Source organism: Odocoileus virginianus, chromosome 12 (genome assembly GCF_023699985.2).
Source record: "Odocoileus virginianus isolate 20LAN1187 ecotype Illinois chromosome 12, Ovbor_1.2, whole genome shotgun sequence".
Lineage (NCBI taxonomy): Eukaryota > Metazoa > Chordata > Mammalia > Artiodactyla > Cervidae > Odocoileus > Odocoileus virginianus.
The window spans coordinates 51056627-51082663 of record NC_069685.1 but is presented as its reverse complement, the minus strand read 5'-3'; the positions used below and the strand labels follow the sequence as shown (position 1 = coordinate 51082663).

At 41.2% G+C, this 26037-nt stretch overlaps 1 protein-coding gene and 1 long non-coding RNA gene across 2 annotated transcripts; both read right to left on the bottom strand.

Annotated features, from left to right (window-relative positions):
• Positions 1-677: 677 nt before the first annotated feature.
• RNF34 (ring finger protein 34) lies at positions 678-19889 on the bottom strand. The gene is made up of 6 exons (XM_020882585.2): positions 19766-19889; positions 7047-7265; positions 5424-5831; positions 3928-4029; positions 3467-3668; positions 678-1618 (listed from the first exon to the last, which is right to left on the bottom strand). Exons 1-6 carry the CDS (start codon positions 19769-19771, stop codon positions 1428-1430), a joined length of 1128 nt encoding a protein of 375 aa, XP_020738244.2. The 5' UTR covers positions 19772-19889; the 3' UTR covers positions 678-1427.
• Positions 19890-22620: 2731 nt separating this feature from the next.
• LOC139037712 (uncharacterized) lies at positions 22621-25030 on the bottom strand. The gene is made up of 3 exons (XR_011490550.1): positions 24945-25030; positions 23761-23916; positions 22621-23611 (listed from the first exon to the last, which is right to left on the bottom strand). It is a non-coding gene; the product is annotated as an uncharacterized lncRNA (long non-coding RNA).
• Between the last annotated feature and the right edge of the window lie 1007 nt (positions 25031-26037).

Sequence of the window (26037 nt, the reverse complement as noted above, 5' to 3'; positions counted from 1 at the left end):
TCACCCAAGGAGTTATGTAATTTCCCAAAAACACATCTCCTCACAAGCAGTGGGAGTGAATCCACAGTTGGTCTCAATTCAACCACCATGATCAGAATTAGATCTAAAAGAAAAGATATTTCAGATCATTGATATCCCAAGAACCTTTTTTGCATAAGTTAGTTTCTCAGGTTTATCATCTCTGGTTATTAGAGGAGTTAAGAAAAAACATTAGAGCTAGGTTCAAATTCTGAGGTGGGGGCTTATTTTATTAAAAGACTTTCTTTGGCTTCACTTTTTCTTGGCTTCACAGGATCTTAGTTCCCCAATTAGGAATTGAACCCAGCCCTCGGCAATGAGAGCAGTCTTAACCACTGGACCTCCAGGGAACTCTTTGTGGTGACTTTTTGACAGATTTTAGACGAGTTTTTTAATTTCTCAGAGATTGAGTTCCCCATCTGTGACATGAGGTAATATATATTTGGAAATAACCACAAAACACCTGGCACAATACCTGGTCACAGTAAACGGTGAAAATGTAGTTAAACTTACCATTAAGTCAGCAGCCAAGGGTAGATGGGGGCAACATCTTTGAAGGTGCTCCTTGCTCTCCTGAAGGAGGTGATGGACCAGGTGTGGACACCCATTCATGCTGTACCCAAGTGAATAAAGAACTGACCAGGAAGAGTGTCCATAAAAACATTTCTTAAAATCTAATTTTATTCCTAAAGTTCAAATTAGCTAGTGGGTAGCACTGAAAATACACTTTCACTATACAAAACAGTGTAACTGATCACACGTTAATAAAGAATTTAACACACACACTTCTCTAATGAAGGAAGCTAGATGCAGCCCTTGCTAGAAAAAGCTGTACCTGAACAAAAATGGACACGTTTAGTCTAAGGCCCTGGCAGTTGACTATAGAATGTCAGTTGTTCCCAATGAGGTTGAAACGCAGAAAGAGCGACAATGTGGAAACTTACATTCATCAAATAGTAGCATTTAAAATATACATGACTAATGAACATTCAGAGGTGCCACTGCTCAGCGTGTACCGTGTCAGCCATTTGCAGACAGTGATCTCATCCAAAGAGAACAGAAGTTTCAAACATCTGAGTTAAAAATAGGACGAAGGAGAAACAAGAGAACAAGAGAAATGTCCTGCAAAGAGAGCAGTAGCTGATGCCATAAGCAGTCCACTTGAGCAAGGAGTCATCAAGAGGCATTGTGAGGGAGCCCAGCAGAACCTGGGAAACTGAGCCCGTGCTCAGGCTGACGGGCGTACGGCATGGACCAGTGTGGCCGCAACTCAGGATGAATCTTTCCCGTCCCCAGTTAGAAGTGAAAATAATTTTTTAAAAATAGCTTCAGCTTTCAAACAGGAAGTTTCCAGTCCCCTTCTGTGCACGGAAATGTCTAGGATGGAGCTCAGCGCAGGGGGCTGGGCTTCAGGACTTGAACACGTGCACAGCGCGCACCACGTACTGCCGGCAGATGGGACACTCGCTCATGCGCTTGCCACACTTGGTGCAGGTGACCATGTGCCCGCACTCGAGCAAAACGCAGTCGATGACGGCGTCCATGCAGATCCGGCACAGGCTGTCATCCTCCTCGTCCTGCAGCTGCAGCCGCTCACCATCTGAAAGGCAACAGAGGGCTGGGGCGGCGGGCACGGCCATGGAGGGACCCAGTGACCCCACTGTGAGAAGCAGTCCCCACTTCTCACCTCGCTTCCTTCCCCTAGAAATGACAATAAGGACGCCTCGTAGGGTTGTGTGAAGAATAAATGAGAAATGCTAAGCTGAGGGCCAGGGATGATGTGCCTAGCAAATGTTAGCTATTTAATTCTATTTTATGTTGCTGTTTGTTTAGTTGCTAAATTGTATCAGACTCTTTTGTGACCCTGAGGACTATAGCCTGCCAAGCTCCTCTATCCAAGGGATTCTCCAGGCAAGAATATTGGAGTTGGTTGCCACTTCCTCCTCCAGGGGATCTTCCCAACCTAAGAATCAAACCAGTGTCTCCTGCATTGCAGGTGGATTCTTCACCACTGAGCCACCTTGGGACCCCCAATTCTATTTTATAGAATACATAATACAAGGTTTTTGTGATAATGATGGCTTGCTTCTGTAAATAAAAATGAAGAAACCCAGACTGGTTGATACAGGAGCCTCAGAAAACACAATTGGAATTTCCAGCCCAACTACATGGCCTTGAGAAAATCGCAGATTCCAGAGCCTCAGCTCTGGAGGAAGAGTGTGAGGAAAGTTTATTAAAGTGTCATACACTGAGTTGCCTGTCGTTGTGGGAAGGCACCCCCTGAGGCTTGGAGGCATCTTAAAATTAATCTGTGTTTCTGGCTATGATAGTACTATTTGAGTCTACTCAAAAGGGACCTTCTGGTTCTGAACAAGAAAGGTATGGAATGAGTTTAAAAAGTTCATTGCAGCCTGATATTTGGCCACAGAGCTTTGGAAAGTGAGGTTTCCCCTTCTAAAGGTCACAACGGGAATCATGAAGAAGGTTAGAAAAAATCAAACGGGAATCCAAGCTCAAAGGGCCAGTAGTCCAGTAGTCCCCGGATTTAAGAGAAATAAACACTGCCATGTCAAGAGATTCTCTCTGAGGTCCTAGTTCTCGGCCCACACCATTAGTGGAAAGTAGGTAGAAAGCATGCATGGAATAAGATGACACATGAGCTTCTGAATGCTCCAATGACTAAGATGCCTGTGTCTACTATTGTGGCATCATCTTAGAAACAGGTGTGCCAAAAGGCTTTCTGCATATTTTGGGCATAGACCTGTTTACCAACCAATGCTGTGTTATAACCAGCTTTTAAAGAAAAAAATTCAAGATTTTTTTTTGAAATTAGAACGTAATATTTGTCAGTCTGAACACCACTGAATTCTTTTCTCTTGCCTATAAAAGGTCTATGGCCCTGACCCTTTACTAGCTGAGGATTTCTGCTCCACACTCCAGTATGTAGTTTAGAAGTTCTTAACCTCAGCTTTTCACAACTTACACAGAAACCTACTAATACTGATGCTAAGAACTACTTAATATCTTGGCTCTAGGGAATTTTTTTCCCCACTGATTATCTCAATTGTAGCTTTTAAATCCTAAGTACCAGCTTGCAAGACAGGTGAGTGAGAAAAGAAGCCTTTTTATGGATCCAAGGAATTTCATTAGAGTTCTAACAAATTATGGCAAGAAAAAACAGACTGAGCAAATGATTACCTGACTCACCAGCAATGGTGAAGCAATGGTGATCTCAAAGCCAACATCACATAATGAACTTACTGCTTAAAAGATCTATAAACAGCTTCATATGACTAATTCACACTCAAAGGATAGTTTTCTCAAAAATAAATTGGACTTCATTGTGACACAGACAGCCCAGTTTTGTTTGGTTTTGTTTTTTGACAGCCCAGTTTTAAAAAGCCTAAAGAAGGCTACTCTAAGGACAAAAAAACAAAAATAAACCTACATGACTTTTGGTTTTCTTCATTCTCTTTGTATAACCGGTTTACTTTCTCAACTAGCTCCCATTTTTCACAACAGCCAGAATAGTTGACGAAATTCCGAGCCAGGATCTCCTTCAGCTGGCGCACGCTCATCCCTTCTACGTCCTCAAGGCTTGATAGGTCAGACAGAGAAGCTCTCACTCTCTTCTTGGCGAGGCCAGGCGTCTAAAATCAGAGAGTATATCCATTACCTCTGTTCCTGCAAATCCAGCAAGGAAAACAGCATACTGCCTTCGCCCTATGGGCATCACTGGTCCTGGAGATTCGACCCAGACTTTTCATGAGTCCTTATTGTGTTTTATATGCTGTGCTGCATTCAAACTAGAAGCAACAACCTGTGCTAATCTAGCGGAAGTCCACATGGACATTTTCCCTACAAGGGCGAAGACATGTCAGGAAAATCAAATTATACAGGCAATCTCACCCGCTCCTCCAAGTTTTCTTCATCATCATCGTCATCATCATCATCGTCGTCATCATCATCTTCATCGTCTTCTGTGTTTGCTGAAGCTATTTCACTGGGCTCCTACACACATAATGGTTATTAGGCCAGGACTTTTCCTAGCAGTTATCAACTCATACTTATCACTGGAGAAAACCCTTCTAGCCATCCTCCCTAAGAATGACCCCAACACCTGGTACACTCCACACCTTCCCAGGGTCCTGAGAGCTACTGCCCCTCCCAAAGAGTTGGGCCCCACATGATTCTCTAAACAACTAACCTTCCATAATTATCTCACAAGTCAAATTCCTATGAGAGTGTGAATCTGTAAAAATCTAACCAGAATATTAACTCCCCAAGGAGTTAAGAAGGGCCCATCACAGGATACCAAAGCCAATAGTGTATGAAATTGCACTGTGTCCTGATCAAAGGACCCGCACATGGCTAGTTTAACTGGCGCCTCTAAGATACAGGTAGAAACTAAAGCTCTAAGATCAGCCCTAGTGTCAGGGCTATTTGATTTCAAAGATCTCAGTCCTACTATTTCATACTTAGACATTCTAATTCCAAACAAAGCTTTCTAGAATAATTCACTGATGATGGATGCTAGTTCTAGTTTTTAGAAGTTCCTCAACCATCAGATACTTTTTTCTTTAGGAAGAACAGAAAGCCTATGTCAATTTACAATTTCAAGTATTCTATCCTAGTAGTTCACAAGCACCATATTGTAATACCCAAAACCCACACCTCCTGAGTGGTGTCATATACCCCAAAGTGACACGAAGGTCAGACACATGCGTCTTGTGTTTGCATCATAATTGTGCCAGCTGCCATTTGGCAAAACAACAAAATGCCTAACTTGGGCTTATTTAATTTATGACTATTTAGAAAGCAGCTAGACCACATTTCCCTCTGCTTCTAACCTCTTTCCTCAGAGGAGAAAATTAAACATGCAGATAAATGTTCAAAACAATTCTTTCAACATTTTAGAATCATTCATATATACAAATTGGGTATTAATTACAAGCCCGTGCATGTTATTCCATCAGAATGCCTAAGGACCTCACTGAGACAACATTCTGCACTGGCATTTCTTTGAAATGAGTAAATAACCGTATCGTGTTGCTAATTCACATGGCTCTTTCCCAATATCTAGATGAGCACAACTTTACTGTAGCAAGACAACTGTTTACACCCTGTAAACATTTATGTGCTACGTTTCACGGCCATTATTTCAACAGCTAGTATTTAACTATAGGAGATAAGGAAACTGAGGTAACTAAGGTCAAGAGACTGATGAGCTCTTTTCAGACCCTTTGTACAGCACCTAAGTGCAGAGCCTCAGGGGAGCCTGCAGGCGCAGAGTTCAGCAAAACATGGAACCTCTGCTCAGCAAGGAGCCATCAGCCCTGAAGGCCCCACCACACTGGCCAAGAGCAGATGATGTACCAGGCCCTTGGGGAACTGCACCCTCGTACCTGTGCCAGCGCTCCAGATCCTAAGGTCCGGTCTCCACCCATAAGCTCTCCCTGAAACGAAGACGCAGTAGCAGACGGGGCTGTATAGTTTGAAAAAAATGAGTGTGTAAAAAAGCTAGAAGTCTGGGACCTTGAGGAATTGAGACTGCTCGTGTCCAAGTCATCCTCAGAGCCCAGCCGATGGTGGCACAGGACCAGTTCCACCAAGTCTTCTTTCTCCCGACAGGTATCGATTGGTATGTTTCGAAGGATGAGATACTGTCGGAGATCCTTCACTTTCAGTCGCATTAACTGAGGGCGCTGAAAGGCCGTCTCTTGTAATAAGTGACAAGTGGAACATCTACGGAGATTTTCTTGTAAGACCGAACACACGGAGCAAAAATCTTTCTTGCAGTCACAACATACATGCTGAAGAGACAGAGAAAAAAGAAGCATTTAATGAGAGCCAGACATAAGCCACTGCAAAAGCCCTAGTTTTCCTTTTGCCTTCTATTAAAATTAAATTTTAGTTTTTATGAAGCCCCCCATGGCACCAGACCCATGGGCATTTCGTGTTCTCAAAGCTGTGAAAATCAAAACAGTCATTGCTGAGGCAGTCTGGATTCACCAAAGTTCAAATATAGCCCTTTAAGAAAAATATACTCTTGTGTTAATGAATTAAAACCTTTCCACCCATGGGTGCAAACATGTAATTAGCAAAGCAGAGCTGACTTGAACCACATGGAGCAGAAAAGCACAAGCACAAACTCTCTTCCTGCTCTTTTCCTGTGAAAATTTCCCCGTTTACAGAGAAGGGGGGCTGTTCACATGAAACAAACACAACATTGTTAATCAACTATATCCAATATAAAATAAAATAAGTAAAGAGAAGAGGGGAAAGCCTAACACAGAGAGGAAAAGAGAAAGGCAACTGATCTCTCAGCATCAAGCCAAGCAAACAGAGGACGCCACTTCACAATAATCTGTATCCTACAGAACCTTAAATCACTATCAAAGCCATTCCATGAGCAAAGCTTAAAGATACTAAGATGTGCTCATTTCCGCTTGGGGTTAGGAATACCAACCCTTGTTAACACCTTGTTCCTTAAGTATTTTAAAGGACTGAACTGACAGACTGGGAGATGACCTAGCAATATGATGGTACTCAGAAAGAATGACTTCTGTCCTAAAGAAAAATAACTGTTTTAGCCCAAGTGTGGTATGTTTAATCTTTAAACAATAGTCAATATTAATATACTCACTTCTTCACTTGAGTTCATATGGGTAGGGAGACATTTTTTTGAAACTTGAGGTCAGAGCTATAGTAAATCATCTCTGAACACACTGTTGACTAATTAAATCTTTTGCTTCAGAACATAAGCAGCATCAGAAGAATCAAAGTGGATAAACAAAGTCAGAGTCCAGGAGAAAGGATGGCTGAGCATCATGAGAAGTAATAGTGTCTAGTTAGAAAAATTGAGCAATGATACACAGCCCCTTCAACTTAGTACTTTTCCAAATGGGAAATGGTTATTAGGACTAACTTTTTGACAGGTATAAGAAGAAATGAAAGTATTCAAAATAACATACAGTTGAGAATTCTGACACATACGTTTTTAGTATTTAACATTTCATGCAACTCACCTTCTTTCTAAAGACTGAAAATGAAAGTCCACAGGCTTTGCAAACTATATTAGGCCCTTCTGTAGATGCTGGTGGGTAAGCAGAAAAATCAGAATTTGGTGTAAATCTAAATGGACCAGTGCCTCCTGCAAATCCAGATTGCTGGCCCCTGACAGCTCCAGTCCCCATGACTTCATTCAGTAGCCCACAGCACGAAGCCCACATAGACGTAGCACCCGCCTGAAAAGGAACAAAAACAGGCATCAGTTTAAAGCTGAGTGGAACCTGGGCTCTCTGGGATTCTTAAGGAATGCCATTCTGCAGAAGCACATTTGCCCTAAATAATTTTGAGATTGGGGGGGGGGGGGGTTTGGCCACACTGCCTGGTCTGGGATTCTACTTCCCTGACCAGGGAGTGAACTGGCACCTCCTAAAGTGGAAGCAGGGAGTCTTAATTACTGGATCACCAGGGAAGTCCCATCGAGATCATATTTTTAGCATCAAAATTTTAAGCTATTTGACAGTGGGTTATTTTCTGGTATTTACAAAGAATATTTGGCTTTGGGGATACTCATGATACACTGTTAACAAAAGGAGAAGATACAACATGAACCCAATTTCATAAAAAAAAAAAAAAAACACCCACACACAAATGCTTAGAGATGTGCATACAACACAGAAAAAAAAAAAAGACTGGATAGAAGTACATGCTGTGTGATACTTGGGGTTTATGCTCATCCCCCCCCTCAGATTGTTCTTTATCTAAAATTCAAATTTAATTAAGTGTCTTGTATTCTACCTGGCAACCTTAAAGACTGGTGACCACAGATAGCACTGTTCTATAGGCTGAAGCAGTTTTTCCTATCATTTAGCAGAAAGAATATAAATTCAAATTATTTAATTTCGTTAAACTTCGGTCCTCTCATTCATAACTGGACATAATAAACTATGGTATGTGAATACTTTTTTGGTTTTTTTAAAATGACTGGGAAAACATCAAAATGCCAACTGAGGTGCTCTCTAGGTTTTCATGTAGATCTCATGTAATTTGTTTTCTGGAGTTTTCCCCTGCTTTCCAAATCTTTATAAAGAAAATATTAGGGACTTCCCTGGTGGTGCAGTGGTTAAGAATCTGCCTTGCAGTGCAGGGGACGCAGGTTTGATCCCTTGTTGGGGAACTAAGATCCCACATGACACGGGCCAACGAAACCCGTCACAGAGTTCTCCAGAGCCCGTGCGTCACAACTAGAGAGCTGGGATGCCACAATGAACATCCCGCTTATTGCAACCAGGACCCAACACAGCCAAATAAATATTTTTTAAAAGAATATATATATTAACATTAAGGAAATATTTTTACCAGCAAACTAAGAATACTGAACACAATTTTGATGACTCGATAACCATAATGACGTTATGAGGTCTAAGGGCTATTTTCTATACCATTAAGTGGCTTGAAACTAATATGCTGCCTTTTATGTTTTCTCCCATCTCTTCCCTTTCTGTGAATCATCATTGCTATCATTATAGCTACTTCTATCAACTTTTTTTTTAACTGTACTCAGAAACCTGATAACCAAGCTTGTTAGAAGTGTATATAAAAATATATTTTCAGTGAGGGCTTTAGGCATTTTCCCATGCTAAAAACAAAAAGCTACAGTGTTTGGAACCAGTGAGCTCTTGCCCCTTGTCCTGATTCTTAAGCATATTCTAGACTCTAGATAATGTGATAAGTAATGGAATTCCAGGTAGGTGAGGTCTTACAAGTTAAAAGGGCAAAACATGACAACAGTACACTGTTCCCTTCATTATCTAACTCTGTCAAACATTTACTATTTGTCCAATGAGCTCTTAAAAAAACTTTCTTATAAACAATCTTAAAAGGTTATTTGGAATGTTATAGAAGGATCTTGCCATTCTTACTACTACCCAGAAGCAGTGTGTGTGTGCGCTCAAGTGCTCAGTCGTGTCTGGCTCTTTGTGACTCCATGGACTGTACGCTGCCAGTCCTTGGGATTCTCCAGGCAAGAATACTGGAGTGGGTTGCCATTCCCTTCTCCAGGGGATCTTCCTGACCCAGGAACTAAACCCTTGTCTCTTGTATCTCCTGTATTGGCAGGCAGGTTTCCACCACTAGCGCCACTTGAGAAGCCCAGCAGAAGTAGTATGCTATGTTAAACACCGGGAAAAGAGAAGGTAAAGAAACATGAAACCACAATACAAGGTTCAAATAGTGTTAAGCATCAGGGTCACTGACTTAAGTATTATATGGCTTCAAACCCTATAATTCTCAAGAAATAGTGATGCCTTTAAAGTCAGGTTAAGTTATAATTAATAGTTCATACCTTTAAATAAATATATACCTCAGACCCTACAGCCATGATTTGTTTAAACATAAAAGCATAAAAATCCAGATTTACTAATAGTCCATTTAAAGTGAGCTTTTTTTTAGCAAAGGATTCATCTGCAGTGCTTTAAACAGTGAGCTCTTAAAACAACTGAGAATGTTTTCAAAATATTCAACTTGCACATAATATTTTGGGGGGAATACCTCAACTACAGAAAGTACCACCAGGAGAAACTTTTTTCATTCCAAGAGTTTAAAGAAGTATAGTTTTGAGAAACTTTAGCTTCCTGCTGACCTAACTTCTAAATGATTAAATTGTTGTTAGGACCCTTTTAATTCCTGGGTGATACTGTCTTAACTCCAGTGAAAATTCCTTGTGAACAGAACTTCTTTCCTCCACAGCATACAGTTGCATCACTATGACTAATTGATAAATAACTTTGTAAAAGGTTTCATTATGATACTTCTTTAAAAGGGCAATGTAATTAAATTTTTTCTGCTACCTAAAAAGTTCAAATTGTGTCTTGTTAAGAAAGAGTAATAAAGACAGAAAAAATTTTGAACTTGCAGGTGGAAAAAATGAATGATACTCCCTTTTAAAAGTAGCTCTGTTGCACATTTTGTTCTTTCTGTCCCAAAACACTTTTACAATGAGAGTAAAGGAAGGATACAAATTTTCAAACCATGTTAATGAGTGCAACCATTAAAATTCTAGGCTGAAAACACACACAGTTATGATGAAGGGAATAGAAGAATTTGTTTTTGGGAAAACAACTGAATCTCTGTGTAGACATCAATATTGGAGGGTAACAATTTCCTCCAATTCCTCACATTTCTGTAAAGGGGAGAGAAGTTCCTCTTCATTCCCCAGAAGGGAAAATAATGGAAAGAATGCGTCTTTCAGTTATTTCATTATAAAATAAAAATTAAAACACAAAGCCCAAGCCAACTCCCAGAGCACTGTCCCAGGCAAAAATGTGTTGCTATAACCTAATATTTGGTACAAATCAGCCAAAGATCATACCAGAGGGGAAAAAAAAGAAAAATCTGAAACACTGAAAATCTGTTTCCGCTTCCTTAGATCTGTGAACTCAATTTTGAACAAAATCTCCCAAAATGAGAATAATCTCCCAATAAGAGAATATTCCTCAAAAAAAAAAAAAAAAAAGAATATTCCTCATATTCCGGTGAAGATTAAATCTACCTGTGTGTACTGTCACCCTCTGACAAGAGCATTGGCGACACTCCAGCCTTTCTCAAAAAGTGCAGAAATTTCAAACAGTGGAAGCCCAGTTACCAGTTTTACTCCAGCATATCTTTCTTTACTGTCCAGCATATCTTAAAAACTTCATTTCTATTTCCCCTTTAAGACTGTTTTCTGGCACCCCAGTGCTGAAATGAAAGTGATGTCTTTAGTGATTCAACCTCCCCCACTTCTTTGGAGCAGGTATTTTTAATCCTGTACTACAGGAGCTGCTGTCACTGCCTTTCACTAAGGAGTTGCCTAGGCCAGTGAAACTGCTCTTAAGACAGTAGTTGGACTGGCCAGGAGAGCCGTAAAAAATACTGAGCCCCAGGATTCTTTTTTTTTTTTCCAAGACTCTGATTTAACTAGTCTGGGTACAACCTAGGCATCAGAATTAAAAAAAAAAAAAATTCCCTCTGTGGGGGAGGCTCATCAGGGAGGGGTCATATATGACTGATTCGTGTTGATGTATGACAGAGACTACCACAGCAATGTAAAGCAATTATTCTCCAATTTTAAATTTTTTTAAGTATAATAAAGAAAAAAAAAGTCAACCATTAAAAAAAATTCCCCATGTGATGTGCATGTACAGGCGAGATTTGATGGTTAACAACTGCTGAGTCTAGATTTCTCCTTCCTGCCTCCATCATTTCAGCTGGAGAATCACTCAAGAGATTCCAAAGTGGAAGAGGCTGTAGTTACTTCTGAAGCCTGTGCCTCTAGAGTTCTAGGACCAATACCTCCATCTCGTGCTCCTCACGACCTGTGTATACGCCCCACCCCATGTCCCATCCCCAGGCCCCAAGCAGTGGGATATGCTTTCAGTTTTTCCTTTCCCTCCATGGTTTCCCCTAATTCTTTCAGAAAGACTCAGCCTGAGTTTTCAACAATTTACTCTGATTCTTAAATTAGTTCCTCTCCTTTACCACATATTATTAGCCTGGAACTTAGGATGAAATCTGATGCCATTCTTCATTTTATTTCTTTGCTTTTTTGCCCACATTTCTTATTTTCTAACTTATTCCTCTACACTTTTTCTTGTGTGCAATCTCCAATATTGGGAGGACAGTGATTTCTGCGTCCATCAAAAACAGCCATTGCACAAACTATTTTTGTCATTCTTCACTTCTAAGTTGAAGGATCCATGCAAAAGATGAAGCTTCCAGGCTTGGGCTCCATCTCCCTGACTTCCATTAGTATGTTTCATCTTCGAGCACTTTCCCTTAAAGTCCTAATTGCCTAAATTTCTTCTGATGTTCCCCTGGGCACAAGGATCCCTCCCTAACAACTGTTACCTTGCCATTCAGCTAACAGTACTTGAAGTGTCCTATACTAATCTTTCCCCTTCAAATCTATCCAAACTTGTTACTACTTGATATTACAGTTCCAGGGCTTCAGATGGTGCAGGGAAGAATCTGCCTGCCAATGCAGGAGACACAAGAGAATTTGATCCCTGGGTCGGGAAGATTCCCTGGAGGAGGAAATGGCAACCCACTACAGTACTCTTATCTGGAGAATCCCTGGACAGAGAAGCCTGGCGGGCTACAGTCCATGGGGTTGCAAAGAGTCAGACACAACTGAGTACACAACACACACACAGAACAGTCCCATTTTTCAAGTGACAGAATCTACAAAAGCAATTAAGGAACAATTTAAGAGAGCATTTTCCCAACAACTGAATTGAATGTATGCTCTTAGGAAGGGGGCAGGTAGGGGAACATGAATTTATTCTCTGAGCTTTTGACTCTCTGACTCTGTTACATTTTCTTGGAGCCCAGTTACCAAATCTAGGGGAGTCATAACCAAAAAGCCCCCTTTCTTGCACCCTCCCCCAAAGAGCTTTAGAGACCCAATTTCATGTTCTTTCCAATTCTGTTTTCCCTATCCTCTAAGATTTTCTACCAGTTTAATCAGCCTGCATTCTCTTACTTTGCTTTTATTCACACTCTGCTCATCTTCTGATAGTAAGATGGAAGCATATTTTCCAAACTATTCCATTTTCTTCTGAATATTCTGAGCAAACACAATTTCCAGGCAGACAGTACACAAGACACAGGTCTTTGGTTTTTGGATTTGCAGTAAATTCAATGAGTTGTTGCTATGCCGCAGTTACAAAGAGGTGTGTTACCTAAATATAGGTCACCACCCACCTTTCAGTTGCTTACTTTGTTTAAAAAAAAAAACAAAAAAACTACTACCCTTCCATGAAAAAAAGACGAAGTCTGGAACTCTGAAAACTAAAGCTATGATCTGGGTATATGTGACTAACAATTCTAAACCTTACTTGGGACCATGGTTGACAGCAGGAGTCAACAGACTAAACCACATGAACCCAAGAAGTTAGAAGGAACAATAATCTATAAAGATGGCGACATCTCCTCTCTTGGCCATGAATATAGTTCAAAAACAACATAGAGAGTAACTGAATAAGGCAACCATCTACTTATATCTGGCACAAAACTCCTAGCTCAGGGAATGTAGCTGTTTTCAGCTGATTTTCTAGCCATCAATGACTACTGAAAATAAATGACTTTCTTGATAAACCTAATCCCTTTCCTACACACCCTGTTAGACTAAAATTATTTCTGAACAGATTAGCCATAGAACCATGGCCTGCCTGGCATCAGTTAAGAACCAGATATCATATTAAAAACTTATATGACCCACAGTAAGAAATTAAGTTCTAAAGTTTCCTATCTGAACTGCCCCAGACACCTAGATCTCTTCATGTTATTCTGGTTTCCAATGCCAGCTCTTATTTTTTTTTTTTCCAAAGCCAGTACACCAAGATCTTAGGGAGCCAATAATACTATCTTTTTTGTTTGTTTGTTTCCCATTCTAAAACTGAGTAAAGAGATAAGACAAATAGAAATTTAAATATTTGCTTTTTTACTGGTAACACCAATAGGAGAACATGACTTTAGCTCTGCAGCCAACTGGTCTTGATAACATGTCACCCAACTACCTACACAGCTGGCCAACAGCACCTTACCATCCAGCTAACCAGAGAGTCATCCCAACCAAAGGAAGTGAGATCTGAGAAGGTCCCAGGAAAGTACTGAGCCAAGCGTGTTTAGCTCCTTTGTTAAAATCACCAACATAGAAGTTTCTCTTTATTTTCTAGTAGCAGAAAGGCTGAAAGTGTTCCTCCTGTAGTTTCTTCCTAGAGAAGGAATAGGAAAGTCCCTCTCCTCCAGAGTGGTACAGAGGAGGGGCAGGGACTGTTATTCACAAACCTAAACAATTTGCAGGAGAGTGGGACTAACAGTTTCCAGTGCTGTGACACTTATTTCCACAACAGTACCAGACCACCAATTTTATAAGCACTCTCTGGTGTTCCTCAGTCAGAGTCACAATAGAGGCCCATTCTGAATCATCATTTTACTCAACAAAGGCAAGAAGAAATGTGTTGTTTCTTTGGGAAAGCAGCAGCCCAGCCTTCTTTCTGGCACAGTGCCAGAGTTTTTGAGCAGCTCAAGGTTCAGCTGTTGCCTATGTGTGTGTGTGTATGGTGTGTGTGTGTTGAGTGACTCAAGGTTCAGCTGTCTCTGTGTGTGTGCTAATGTGTTTTTTAGAATAGCTAGGGGTTGAGGGCGGGGGAGACTTCTAAAATGCTCAGCTGAGAGAATTAACAAAAAGTTTACTACAAACTTTGAATGCTCTTCTAAACTATATCAGGATGTGATCCCTCTTAATGGGCCCACCAAATGTAACAGTAGCCAGGCAGACTAGAATGAGAAATAAGAAAAGCTATACTGACTTCCATGAAGACTAAATCAGGAAGCAAGGGGAGTTAATGGGTTTGAAAACAGCAAAAAACTAAATGATCATGGGTGCTGTGCTTACTTGCTCAGTCATGTGCGACTCTTTGCGACCCCATGGACTGTAGCCTGCCAGGCTCCTCTGTCCCTGGGATTCTCCAGGCCAAGAATACTGGAGTGGGTTGCCATGCCCTCCTCCAGGGGATCTTCCCAACCCAGGGATCAAACCCAGGTCTCCCACATAGCAGGCAGATTCTTTATGGTCTGAGCTACCAGGGAAGCCCCAAAATACTAGAGTGGGTAGCCTATCCCTTTTCCAGGGGGATCTTCCTGACCCAGGAATCAAACCAGGGTCTCCTGCATTGCAGGTGGATTCTTTATCAGCTGAGCTACCAGGAAAGCTAAATGATCTAAATGATCATGGTCTAAATCATTTGCTTTTGATTAAACTAGGTGATCATGAAGCCACCTCCTAAGCATTGTTTGCTTCAACTCTAAATGTGGTAATAATTTACACAGTTAAGGATAAACCTAAAAGTTTCCATTTTAGAAACACTAGTTTTCTTGGATGCTCTAAGAAGTTATAAGGACCAGGCAGGAATTCAGTTCTACTAGTGGAAGCTTCTTCGGAGAACTCAATCACCACAAACTCTGTCTTTAAACTCTGAACAACCCTCAGTTTGCTGAAACTCAATGTCCTTATGTTAAACAATAAGAAAAGGTGTTTCAAATCTCAGTACCCATGATACAAAAGAGTAAGTTTTACAGTTTTAACTTTAATGAGGTTAAACTTGCCTACAGAACTTAAAGTAAACCAGAAGAAACAGTTACGATAATAAGCAAAAACCTTTACCCTATTTAGAGCCACTGGAGGAACACAGTTCCTTAAAACATCAAAGGATTTCTTACTGAAACTGGTGCTTCAACTGAAATACAATATGCCAGCAACTCTGCTACCTTAATGACCAAGTATTAGGCCATATACCACAAAGGAGGAAATTCTGCATCCTAAGTTCTTTCTCTCATACCATATGGACATTAAGTAGGCTGCAAAAACAAATGCTGGTTTTTAAAATGTAATATTTTTATGCAAGACAATTGGCCAAATTGATTGATTTTTACAATAATGTGTTCTGGAGACCATAAATGTTGTCTTCTTCCTGTTTGGGTTTTCTTTTTTTAAACAGTATACTTAACCCTTAGCACCACTGCCCCACCTTTCAGGGAAAAGAGAAGGAAAAAAGAGATTACATTAAACAGATTCCTTTCTTCTTCATGTTTCATTTTTTAATTTGGAACAATGAACATTATTAGTACAATTAAGGGGGAAGTCAATATAAATATGGAAAAACAGGAAGGAGGATTAAATCAAACTAACATAAGACACACACCAGCAAAGCAATGCTCAAAATGCTCCAAGCTAGGCTTCAACAGTACGTGAACCGAGAACTTCCAGATGTTCAAGCTGGATTTAGAAAAGGCAGAGGAACCAGAGATCAAATTGCCAACATCCGTTGGATCATCAAAAAAGCAGGAGAGTTCCAGAAAAACATCTTCTGCTTCACTGACTACGCCAAAGCCTCTTGACTGTGTGGATCACAAGAAACTATGGAAAATTCTTAGAGATGGGAATACCAGACCACCTTCCCTGCCTCCTGAGAAATCTGTATGCAGGTCAAGAAGCAACAATTACAACCAGACGTGAAAGAACGGACTGGTTCCAAGCTAGGAAAGGAGTACGTCAAGGCTATATACTGTCACCTTGCTTATTTAACTTATATGCAGAGTATATCATGAGAAATGCCAGGGTGGATGAAGCACAAGCTGAAATCAAGATTGCAGAGGAAAATATCAGTAACCTCAGACATGCAGATGACACCACCCTTATGGCAGAAAGCAAAGAGGAACTAAAGAGCCTCTTGATGAAAGTGAAAGAGGAGAGTGAAAAAGCCAGTTTAAAACTCAACAGTCAAAAAACTAAGATCATGGCATCTGGTCCCATCACTTCATGGCAAATAGATGGGGAAACAGTGACAGACTTTACTTTCTTGGGCTCCAAAATCACTGTAGATGGTGACTGCAGCCATGAAATTAAAAGACGCTTGCTCCTTGGAAGAAAAGTTATGACCAAGCTAGACAGCATATTAAAAAGCAGAGACATTAAAAAGCTGGAAATAGAACTGCCATATGACCCAGCAATACCACTTCTAGGCATACACACTGAGGAAACCAGATCTGAAAGAGACACATGCACCCCATTGTTCATCGCAGCACTGTTTATAATAGCCAGGACATGGAAGCAACCCAGATGCCCATCAGCAGACGAATGGATGAGGAAGCTGTGGTACATATACACCATGGAATATTACTCAGCCATTAAAAAGAATTCATTTGAATCAGTCCTAATGAGATGGATAAAACTGGAGCCCATTATTCAGAGCGAAGTAAGCCAGAAAGATAAAGACCATTACAGTATACTAACACATATATATGGAATTTAGAAAGATGGTAACAATAACCCTATATGCAAAACAGAAAAAGAGACTCAGATGTATACAACAGACTTGTGGGCTCTGGGAGAAGGCGAGGGTGGGATGTTTCAAGAGAACAGCATCGAAACATGTATATCTAGGGTGAAACGGATCACCAGCCCAGGTTGGATGCATGAGACAAGTGCTCGGGCCTGGTGCACTGGGAAGACCCAGAGGGATGGGGTGGAGAGGGAGGTGGGAGGGGGGACCAGGATGGGGAATACATATAAATCCATGGCTAATTCATTTCAATGTATGACAAAAACCATTGCAATGTTGTAAAGTAATTAGCCTCCAACTAATAAAAAAAAAAAAAGCAGAGACATTACTTTGCTGACAAAGGTCTGTCTATCAAAGCTATGGTTTTTCCAGTAGTCATGTATGGATGTGAGAGTTAGACCATAAAGAAAGCTGAGTGCCGAAGAATTGATGCTTTTGAACTGTGGTGTTTGGAGAAGACTCTTGAAAGTCCCTTGGGCATCAAGGAGATCAAACCAGTCAATCCTAAAGGAAATCAGTCCTTAATAGTCATTGGAAGGACTGATGCTGAAGCTGAAGCTCCAATACTTTGGTCACCTGATGAAAAGACCCTGATGCTGGGAAAGGCTGAAGGCAGGAGAAGGGGATGACAGAGGATGAGACGGTTGGATAGCATCACCGACTCAATGGACATGAGTGTGAGCAAGCTATGGGAGTTGGTGATGGACAATGAAGCCTGGCGTGCTGCAACCCATGGGGTCACAAAAAGCCGGACACAACTAAGCGACTGAACTGAACATATGATACTAATTTGTATTTTCTTAAAATCCCTTATAGGAAGTTAACTAGATACTACTCTAAGGTAAAACAGTTACTTGAATCTTTGAGACATAAACCTATTTCAAAACAACGTTTTCTAGACTCCCCCCCCAAAAAATTAGAGGAAAGTAAATACCCATTTTACACATATATTAAAATCAGCTCCTGTTCCTGGGTTTGTGTGAAGATGTATTTATCTGAGTGCTTGACTTTTAAATCAATTTTAATTACAGTGAAAGAAGTACTTGCTTTGATGAACATTCATATGTTAGAATTTCATGACATCAGGAATCAATGACCCTGCGCAGAAATCTATAGATGACACCACATAATTAATCCCAGTGAGAAACAAAGTTAATAAACAGCTCAAATCCTAAATTTTATGAATACAATTTTCACAGAAACTTAAATGGAAAACAGAATCGTCATAATTGTCTTGTTCAGACTGGTCTCTTAGGTTTGTACTTTGTTTCACAATATATAGGTCTTTTTACATTTCCAAATCCCATCCAATTTGGTTTCTAAAACTTCAACTCAGAAAGCAGCATCTTCCACCTAAATTCAAAAACACTGCTGAAAAGATTTCAATGCTGGACTTGCCCCTCACTCTCTCCTTTGACACCTTGTTTCTTGCTGGGTCACAAATTTAATACTAATAAAGATACTAACATTCTTTGAGGCGTTATGTATAAAGATTCCTGCTTTGTTTTTGGATCTTATTAATAAAACACAGCAAGATGACAGTTTTCAGCAAAGAAAGCTAGTTTTAGATATTTTAATAGGTAAATTCAAAGTTGAAACATTTTATACCTGAAATGGGAAGTTAAAATAAGCTCTTTGTATATACTCATACTTAACATCCAGTTCAGAAGTTACCTATTCCAAAAATCTTCCTTGCTTCCTATAGCCAGAGAAAATCCTTTCTTGCTCCTGAGGGTTTTGCATTTTTGATACCTTACATAAAATTCTCCCTCAGAATGTGGTCTCTTGAGAATGTCTCTTCTTTTTTGGTTGGCAAACTCCCAAAGGATGGGATTGTATTGTGAATTACTTTTATGCATGATACATCCCTCTGAGCTAACATATGGGAAATGCTCAACAAAATATTTCCTTGGGGCTTTGTGAAAGTAGAGTTTTAAGCCAGCGGTTCACTCTGTTATTTTTCTTAACGCACGGTCAATCACACCTCTTCACGGAACTTAAAGAAACCATCTAGGTCTGAAAGGATATCACCTTATGACTCACCCCACTTTGTTTGAATCAATACTTGAATTGATTGTTGTACCCAGAGTTCTTTAGAACTCTCAGCGATCGAGTTGAGAGAATCAGTTCCGAAAAGTGGGCCAGAATCTCCCCCCGCTTCCCCTAAACTTCTCACTCAGTGATGCTCCCACGCTCTCACACCCACCTTGGAGACTCAAGCTGTCAAATTACTTGCTGCGTACCTAGCGGCGATGGAGACACATTGGGTTTGCTAGCGCTCTGGGTCACGGCCCCAGTGTTAAGCCTGTAAACAGATCCTTCAGGCTGGGATCCCCGCCCCGAGGCATTTCTAACAGGGAGCCTAGCCCGAGCCTTTACGACTCTCCGCACCACTCCTTTTCCCTTCGTCCTGTGGTTGCCTTTCTGCGACAGTCCCGCGGTGCTCCCGACATTTGAGTTCGTTCAAGGACTCGGGACGGGAGAGGACATGCTGTGGGCAAAGGCACACAGGGTGAGGTGAGCACCAGCGGGTCTGCCTCCGGCCCCCAAGGACGCGGACAGGGCCCGGCGCCGAGAGGGGCCCGCCAAGCATGATGGCGGGGGGCGCCGGGCCTCGGCCTCGCTGACCGAACCGTTGTGGGAACTGGGAACGGCCGACAGCCCAGGACACCCACCCTGCGGGTCAGGGCCCCAGACGCCGGTCGGGGTTCCCCCCGCTCCCCGCCGCCCCAGGTCTTCGCGGAGCTCTCCGTGGTGCCGGCGAGGTAACAGCTGAGGCGAAAAGAAGGCGCTTCAGGCGCCCTGGCCAAATAGTAGTGACGAGGACGGACTGCCCGACCCCACCGGCCCCTCACCTTCATGGCCGCGACCGCCGCGTCTGGGTCGGCTCTGCCAGGGAACTCAGCACCATAGCAGCTTCTAGCACTACCGCCCTCCTTCCTTCTGGGCGGCGATTACGAGGCCTTTCGAGGCGATCCAGCGTCCAGACGTAAGGGGCGTGGTCACGCCCGCTGCGCGCCTTGAGTGGCAGCCGAGTCGACCAATCCGAAACTGACACTCTGGGGGCCGGTCACCAAAGCCAATAGAGGGGCGGGAATGGGGCGGGGCCTCTAGCCCTGAAAGGAAGAATCCGTTCCGGCGCAGGCGGAGATGGGCGGGTCTGAGGGGTGCCGGTAGGCAGACTCCCAGAGGTTTTCTTCATTGGGTCGCTGAAGTCGGAGTCAGCGTCCCATGAAGAATCTGTGGGGCAAAGATTTGGGTTTAAGGCTGGGTGGTCAAGTTCTCTGGGAGGTGAGGGAGGTAAGGGGCGTGGTAAATTTGAAAAAGCGGGTTTGGTTGGAAGGTTTTTGTTACAATAAAGGTCAAAGCAGGGCCTCGGATTTCCTCTTCAGACGGTCAAGCCTCTCACACTCGGTAATGACCTCAGGTCTCCTCTATGGAGCGTCCACTGAGTAGTGGCAGCTGCTCACACAAGGACTCGGCCTTAAAAAACAAGGTTTTATTGAAAACACTTGAAGAACCAACGGTTCTCAATCCCAACTGCTCTTTTAGAGCGATGTTCAAAATAACCAAATCCTAGCACCGGTGAGAGAATTAAGGTGAGTCCTTGGAGTTGACTTTATTTGGACCGAGAAAATTAGTTTGTAAATTAAAGTACTGATTTCTTCAGCCTGACTTGATGACACTCCATAGGTTTTCCTATACTTCTTCTTCTCCACTCTAACCAGTACTTAAATATTTAAGTAGAGAAAGAAATATAAAGATGTCAATTCTTCTCATGGGGACCTAAGTCTAGCCTATTGCTTTTGAATAGATTTGCTTATATGTACTATTTCAGATTAAAACATAAAGCCATCCCACTTCCTTAGGCTGCAGTAATACTCGTTGTGTACTTGCTTATTTTTCTGACTTAAAGCACTGCTCACATAATGTAGTGTAGCTTCTATAGTCCTGGATTTTCTTCTTTGGAAAAATGCAAAGAAAGACTTTAATTCACCATGTGGAAGCAGCAGCTGAATCTTAATGGAGGAGAAAGTATTAATTCTTCTAATGATCCAGGCACAAGAAACTCAATAAAAACTTGCTGGTGGTATGACTTTGTAAAGTCTTATTTCTCCCTCTTTAGAAAGGAAGCTGGCAGGTCTACCTGAAGAGTTAACCATTAAGCACATGAAAAGATGCTTAACATCATGAGCCGTCAGGGAAATGCAAATTAAAACCACAATGAGATACCACTTCACACCCACTAGGATGGCTAAAATAAAAAAGATAATAAATGCTGTTAAGGGATCACCAGCCCAGGTTGGATGCATGAGACAAGCGCTCGGGCCTGGTGCACTGGGAAGACCCAGAGGGATCGGGTGGAGAGGGAGGTGGGAGGGGGAACCGGGATGGGGAATACATGTAAATCCATGGCTAATTCATTTCAATGTATGACAAAAACCAAAAAAATAAAAAAGTCTGATTCCTAGCATTTGCTGAAAATAAATAAATAAATAAATAAATGCTGTTAAGAATTTGGAGACATTGGAACTCTAATTACATTGCTGGTGGGATGCTAAAATGGTGCAGCTGCTTTGGAAAACTGGCAGTTCTTCAAAATATTAAACACAATTACCATATGACCCAGTAATTCTAGGTATAAAAACCCAAGTCAGTCCACCAAAAAGCCTTATAACATGAACATTCATAGCAGCATAATCAATAATAGTCAAAAAGTGGAAACAACCCAAGTGTCCATTATTTGACGGATAAATGAAATGTGGTCTACACGATGGAAAATTAACTAAAATAGGAATGAAGTACTGATACTTGTCATAATGTGAATGAACCTTGAAAGCGTGATGCTAAGTGAAAGAAGCCAGTTACAAAAGGCCATATGTGAGTCCACGCATATGAAATGTCCAGAAGAGGCAAATCCAGAGAGACAGAAAGTAGAGTAGTAGTTGCTTAGGGATGAGGTGGTTAGGGGGATTTGTGAATGGGCCCAGGGCTTTCTGTGGGGGGGACAATGAAAATATTCTAAAATTTACTGTGGTGATGGTTGCCCAACTCTGTAAATACACTAAAAACTACTGAATTATACAACTTAAATGAGTGAGTTGTATGTGAATTATATCTCAATAAAGCTGTGATCATGATAATAAAGATATTGAGAAGCAAAGCACACACACACACACACACAAAAGTTAATGCAGTTTCCTGGAGAGTGACCAGGAAAAAGCAAAGAAAACAGAGATTGTATTGGAGACCATTTTAACACCGCAGTTCTTGAGGATGACCTGTCTTTTTCTGTGCCTAACTTAAAACAAAGCTCCCCATAAATGTTTGAGTGAGTTCTTTCTTCTGGAAGACTAAGAAGGAATATAACATTGAGAAAAATAAGAAAAACATTTTTTTAAAAAGGAAGTAAATAGGGTACACACAAGTTCACAGTTGCTAAATACTTGAAATTGGAACCCCCTGAAGCCTGAGAGGCATTTTTGTGCTTCAACATCATACTTTTTCAATAAAAGAGACACATTGGGTGATTGAAATTTTTTATTTGTTTCAAACTTTGTATAATGACACCCTTCTTTCAATTGTGTATTAATTGTACCAATTAGGGTTCAGGAAAATGTGGTCTGTTGCTGATATAACCATCAACAGACTAATACTTTGTATTTCAGAATAAAAGTATTCCCAAGACATGTGGGATAACTTATTGCAGCTAAGCTTACTTGCTGTTCTCTGATTTTGTCTTTTATTTAATCCCACAAAAGAATTCTTTTATTGAATTCATAATGCACTCTTAATTACATAATTTCAAAACCTTTTTCAAATTCAGGAAGCAGCAAAGTTTTATTAAAATGTTTAAAAGTTACTGAATAAATGGTTCTTTCAATAGCACATGTACTCTTTAGACAATATAGTAGAAGGACAGCAGTTTTTATTCTAGCAATGGATTGTCTCAAAGACAGTAAGTCATGGAAGACCATATTGAGCCTTTTGCAATGTTAGCAACGTTCTGTACTAAGCCATTTCTTATTTGGGGAAATTTCAAACACAGATGAAGTAAACAGAATGGTGTAATGAATTCCCATATATCCATCACCCAGTTTTAACAACTCTCTACATTCTGCCATTCTTGTCTCATCTCCAGCAGGAGCATCTCTCCACCCATTCACCACCCACCACCCATATGAGTTAAGTTGCATCATAAGATTAGTGCATGACTCTGTTGCCTAGATATGAGCCAAAAGTATCTGAGCCTTGGATCTGGTTTGTTGTGTTGTTTATCCTTGGTCACCTTCACAAATACAGTGTAACTCTTTCACCCAGTCCAGACAATATATCTTCTTTGTGGTCACTGCTTAAGTTGCATGACTTAAAAGACCACAAGTACTCTCTATCCTCTTTTAACCTGAGTTTACACATGCCGAAGTTGTAGAGAGGTCATGAAATTTGCTCACCTGTATGATGAAGAAGCATCTCTTCACTGGAGTGCTTAATCTGGGTCTTATCTGAATCCTGATTGACTTGTGCTACAGTCAAAATGGTTCCAACAACACTGCACTTTAGCAAACCATCTCTGCAGCTGGCGAACAGATGGCTCCACTAAATCATTTTGTTCTGGACTCACAGAATCTTTTCGAAATTCTCTCGGTGAATTACTTTGCTGATCTGAACATATAACCCCCTTCTGCCTTAAATTTCTCCATCTGTAAAAAAAAAAAAGATTATTAACTGGGCAGCTATTGTCTTCCACTTTGCTGAATGGTTGAAGAATACAGATATAGAAAGTGAGACAGAAACAGAACTTGAAACTGTTCCCAGAGAGTAAATCAAATAATGTAGAACCACATCATACTTCTCTTAAGTAAGCTGGAGGGACTTCCCTGGTGGTCCAGTGGTTGGAGAGACTTCCCTTTTGGTCCAGTGGTTGAGACTTTGCCTTCCAGTGTAGGGAGTGAGGGTTCAATCCCTGGTTTGGGAGCTAAGATCCCACATCCCTCACGCCAAAAAACTAAAACATGAAACAGAAGCAATCTTGTAACAAATCCAATAAAGACTTCAAAAATGGTCCACATCAAAAAAAAAAAAAAAGTAAGCTGGAGCACTTTACAGGCTCCCCCTGTGCAGTCCAATCCCCCATGAACCTCCTTAGTAGTTAGAAAGGAGACAGGATTTTCTTTTCATGGCTTGGGAAACTGAGCCACAGAAGTGAACCCTCTTGCCTGAGGCTCCTGAGGCCATGATGAAAGTTAGAATAGTTGCCAAGACTTCTCTCCCCAGCCCAGTACTCACCTGTATTACTATTCTTCTAATAAAGACACAGACCTTGCAAAACAAGTTAATTCTTGTACATTAGATTTGCATTCACATAGAACCTCTTCATAGACATCATAAACTATTGGGGAAACAATTCACCTACCACTGAAATGTAGAGTCAGTACAATTTCCCACTGGTATTGATATATCATTTGATATATATTAAGCACCCACTATGTGCCAAGCATTGAAAAGAGGGACTCAGCGCCTCTCCTCATGGAGCTTAAATGGCCATGATGAGAGAAAGAAATTTCTGAAGTGCATCTATGTTTCCTGGGGCTGCCATATCAAACCCCATGAACTTGGTAGCTTAAACCAACAGAAATGTATTCTCTCACAGTTTGGAGACCAGACATCCTAAATTAAGGTGATGGCAGGGCCCCATGCTTCCTCCAAAGGGTCTCAGGGAGGACCCTTCCTTTCCTCCTCCAGCTGCTGGTAACCCCAGGTGTTCCCTGACAGTGGCCGCATTCCTCCATTCTCTACCTCCGTCTTTGCATGGCCTTCCCTATATGGTCTCCTGTCTTTCTTTCCCTCAGTTTTGTTGAGACATAGTTGACATGTAACATTGTATTAGTTTCAGGTGCACATCTTAGGACACTCGTCATCGGGGTGGGTGGAATGGGTGAAAGGTACCAACTTCCAGTTATAAAATACATAAATCATGGGGAGGTAATGTACAGCATGGGGCTTCTCAGGTGGCGCTAATTGTAAAGAACCCACCTGCCAATGCAGGAGATGTAAGAGGTGCCGGTTCAATCCCTGGGTCAGGAAGATCCCCTGGAGGAGGGCATGGCAACCCACTCCAGTATTCTTGCCAGGAGAATCCCCTGGACAGAGGAGCCTGGTGAGCTACAGTCCATGAGGTCATAAAGAGCCAGACATGACTGAAGCAACTTAGCATCCACACACACAATGTACAGCATGGTGACTATAAATTAATAATACTGTATTGTATACTTGAAAGTTGCTAAGAGAGTAAATCTTCAAAGTTTTCACCACAAGAAAAAAATTCTGTAACTATGTATGTAATGGACATTATCTAGACATATTGTGGTCATTTTGCAATATAAACAAATATCAAATCATGTTATACACCTGACACTAATGTTATATTCAATTATACCTCAATTTTTTTTTAAAGGGACACTTGTCATTGGATTTACAGCCAACTATATAATCCAGGATGATTTCATCTTGAGATCCCCAACTTAATTATAAAGTTCCTTTTCCAAATAAGGTGACATTCACAGGTTCTGGATGGACATATCTTTTGGAAGGGCACCATACAACCCCCTATACAAGGCAAGCCTACTAAAGAAAGAGAAACATATATTCAGTATTCTACCTAATGTTCCTTCTCTAGCTTTAAGATGAAATTCTACACAATGAGCATTGTAGTCTCCTAGCAAGTTTAATGTCTATAATGCAATCATTGTCTACAATCACTAAATTGTGTATTAGGTCTCCAGGACTTACTTATTGACCATTTGCAAGTATGTATGCCAAAGAGTTGATGTTTTCAAATTGTAGTGCTGGAAAAGACTCTTGAGAGGCCCTTGGACTGCAAGGAGACCAAACCAGTCAGTCTTAAAGGAAATCAACCCTGAATATTCATTGGAAGGACTGATGCTGAAGCTCTGATACTTTGGCCACCTGATGTGAAAAGTGGGCTCATTGAAAAGAACCCTGATGCTGGGAGAGGTTGAGGGCAGGAGAAGGGGGCATCAGAGGATGAGATGATTGGATGGCATCACCAATTCAATGGACATGAATTTAAACAAACTTCGGGAGGTAGTGGAGGACAGAGAAGCCT

Excerpts from the sequence above, each read along its gene's own strand:
- RNF34 (XM_020882585.2), bottom strand. Across the intron at positions 4,030-5,423 it reads GATCTGGAGCGCTGGCACAG|GAGCCCAGTGAAATAGCTTC; the intron begins GTACGAGGGTGC and ends TTATGTGTGTAG. Across the intron at positions 1,619-3,466 it reads TGAAGAAAACCAAAAGTCAT|ATGGTGAGCGGCTGCAGCTG; the intron begins GTAGGTTTATTT and ends GTTGCCTTTCAG.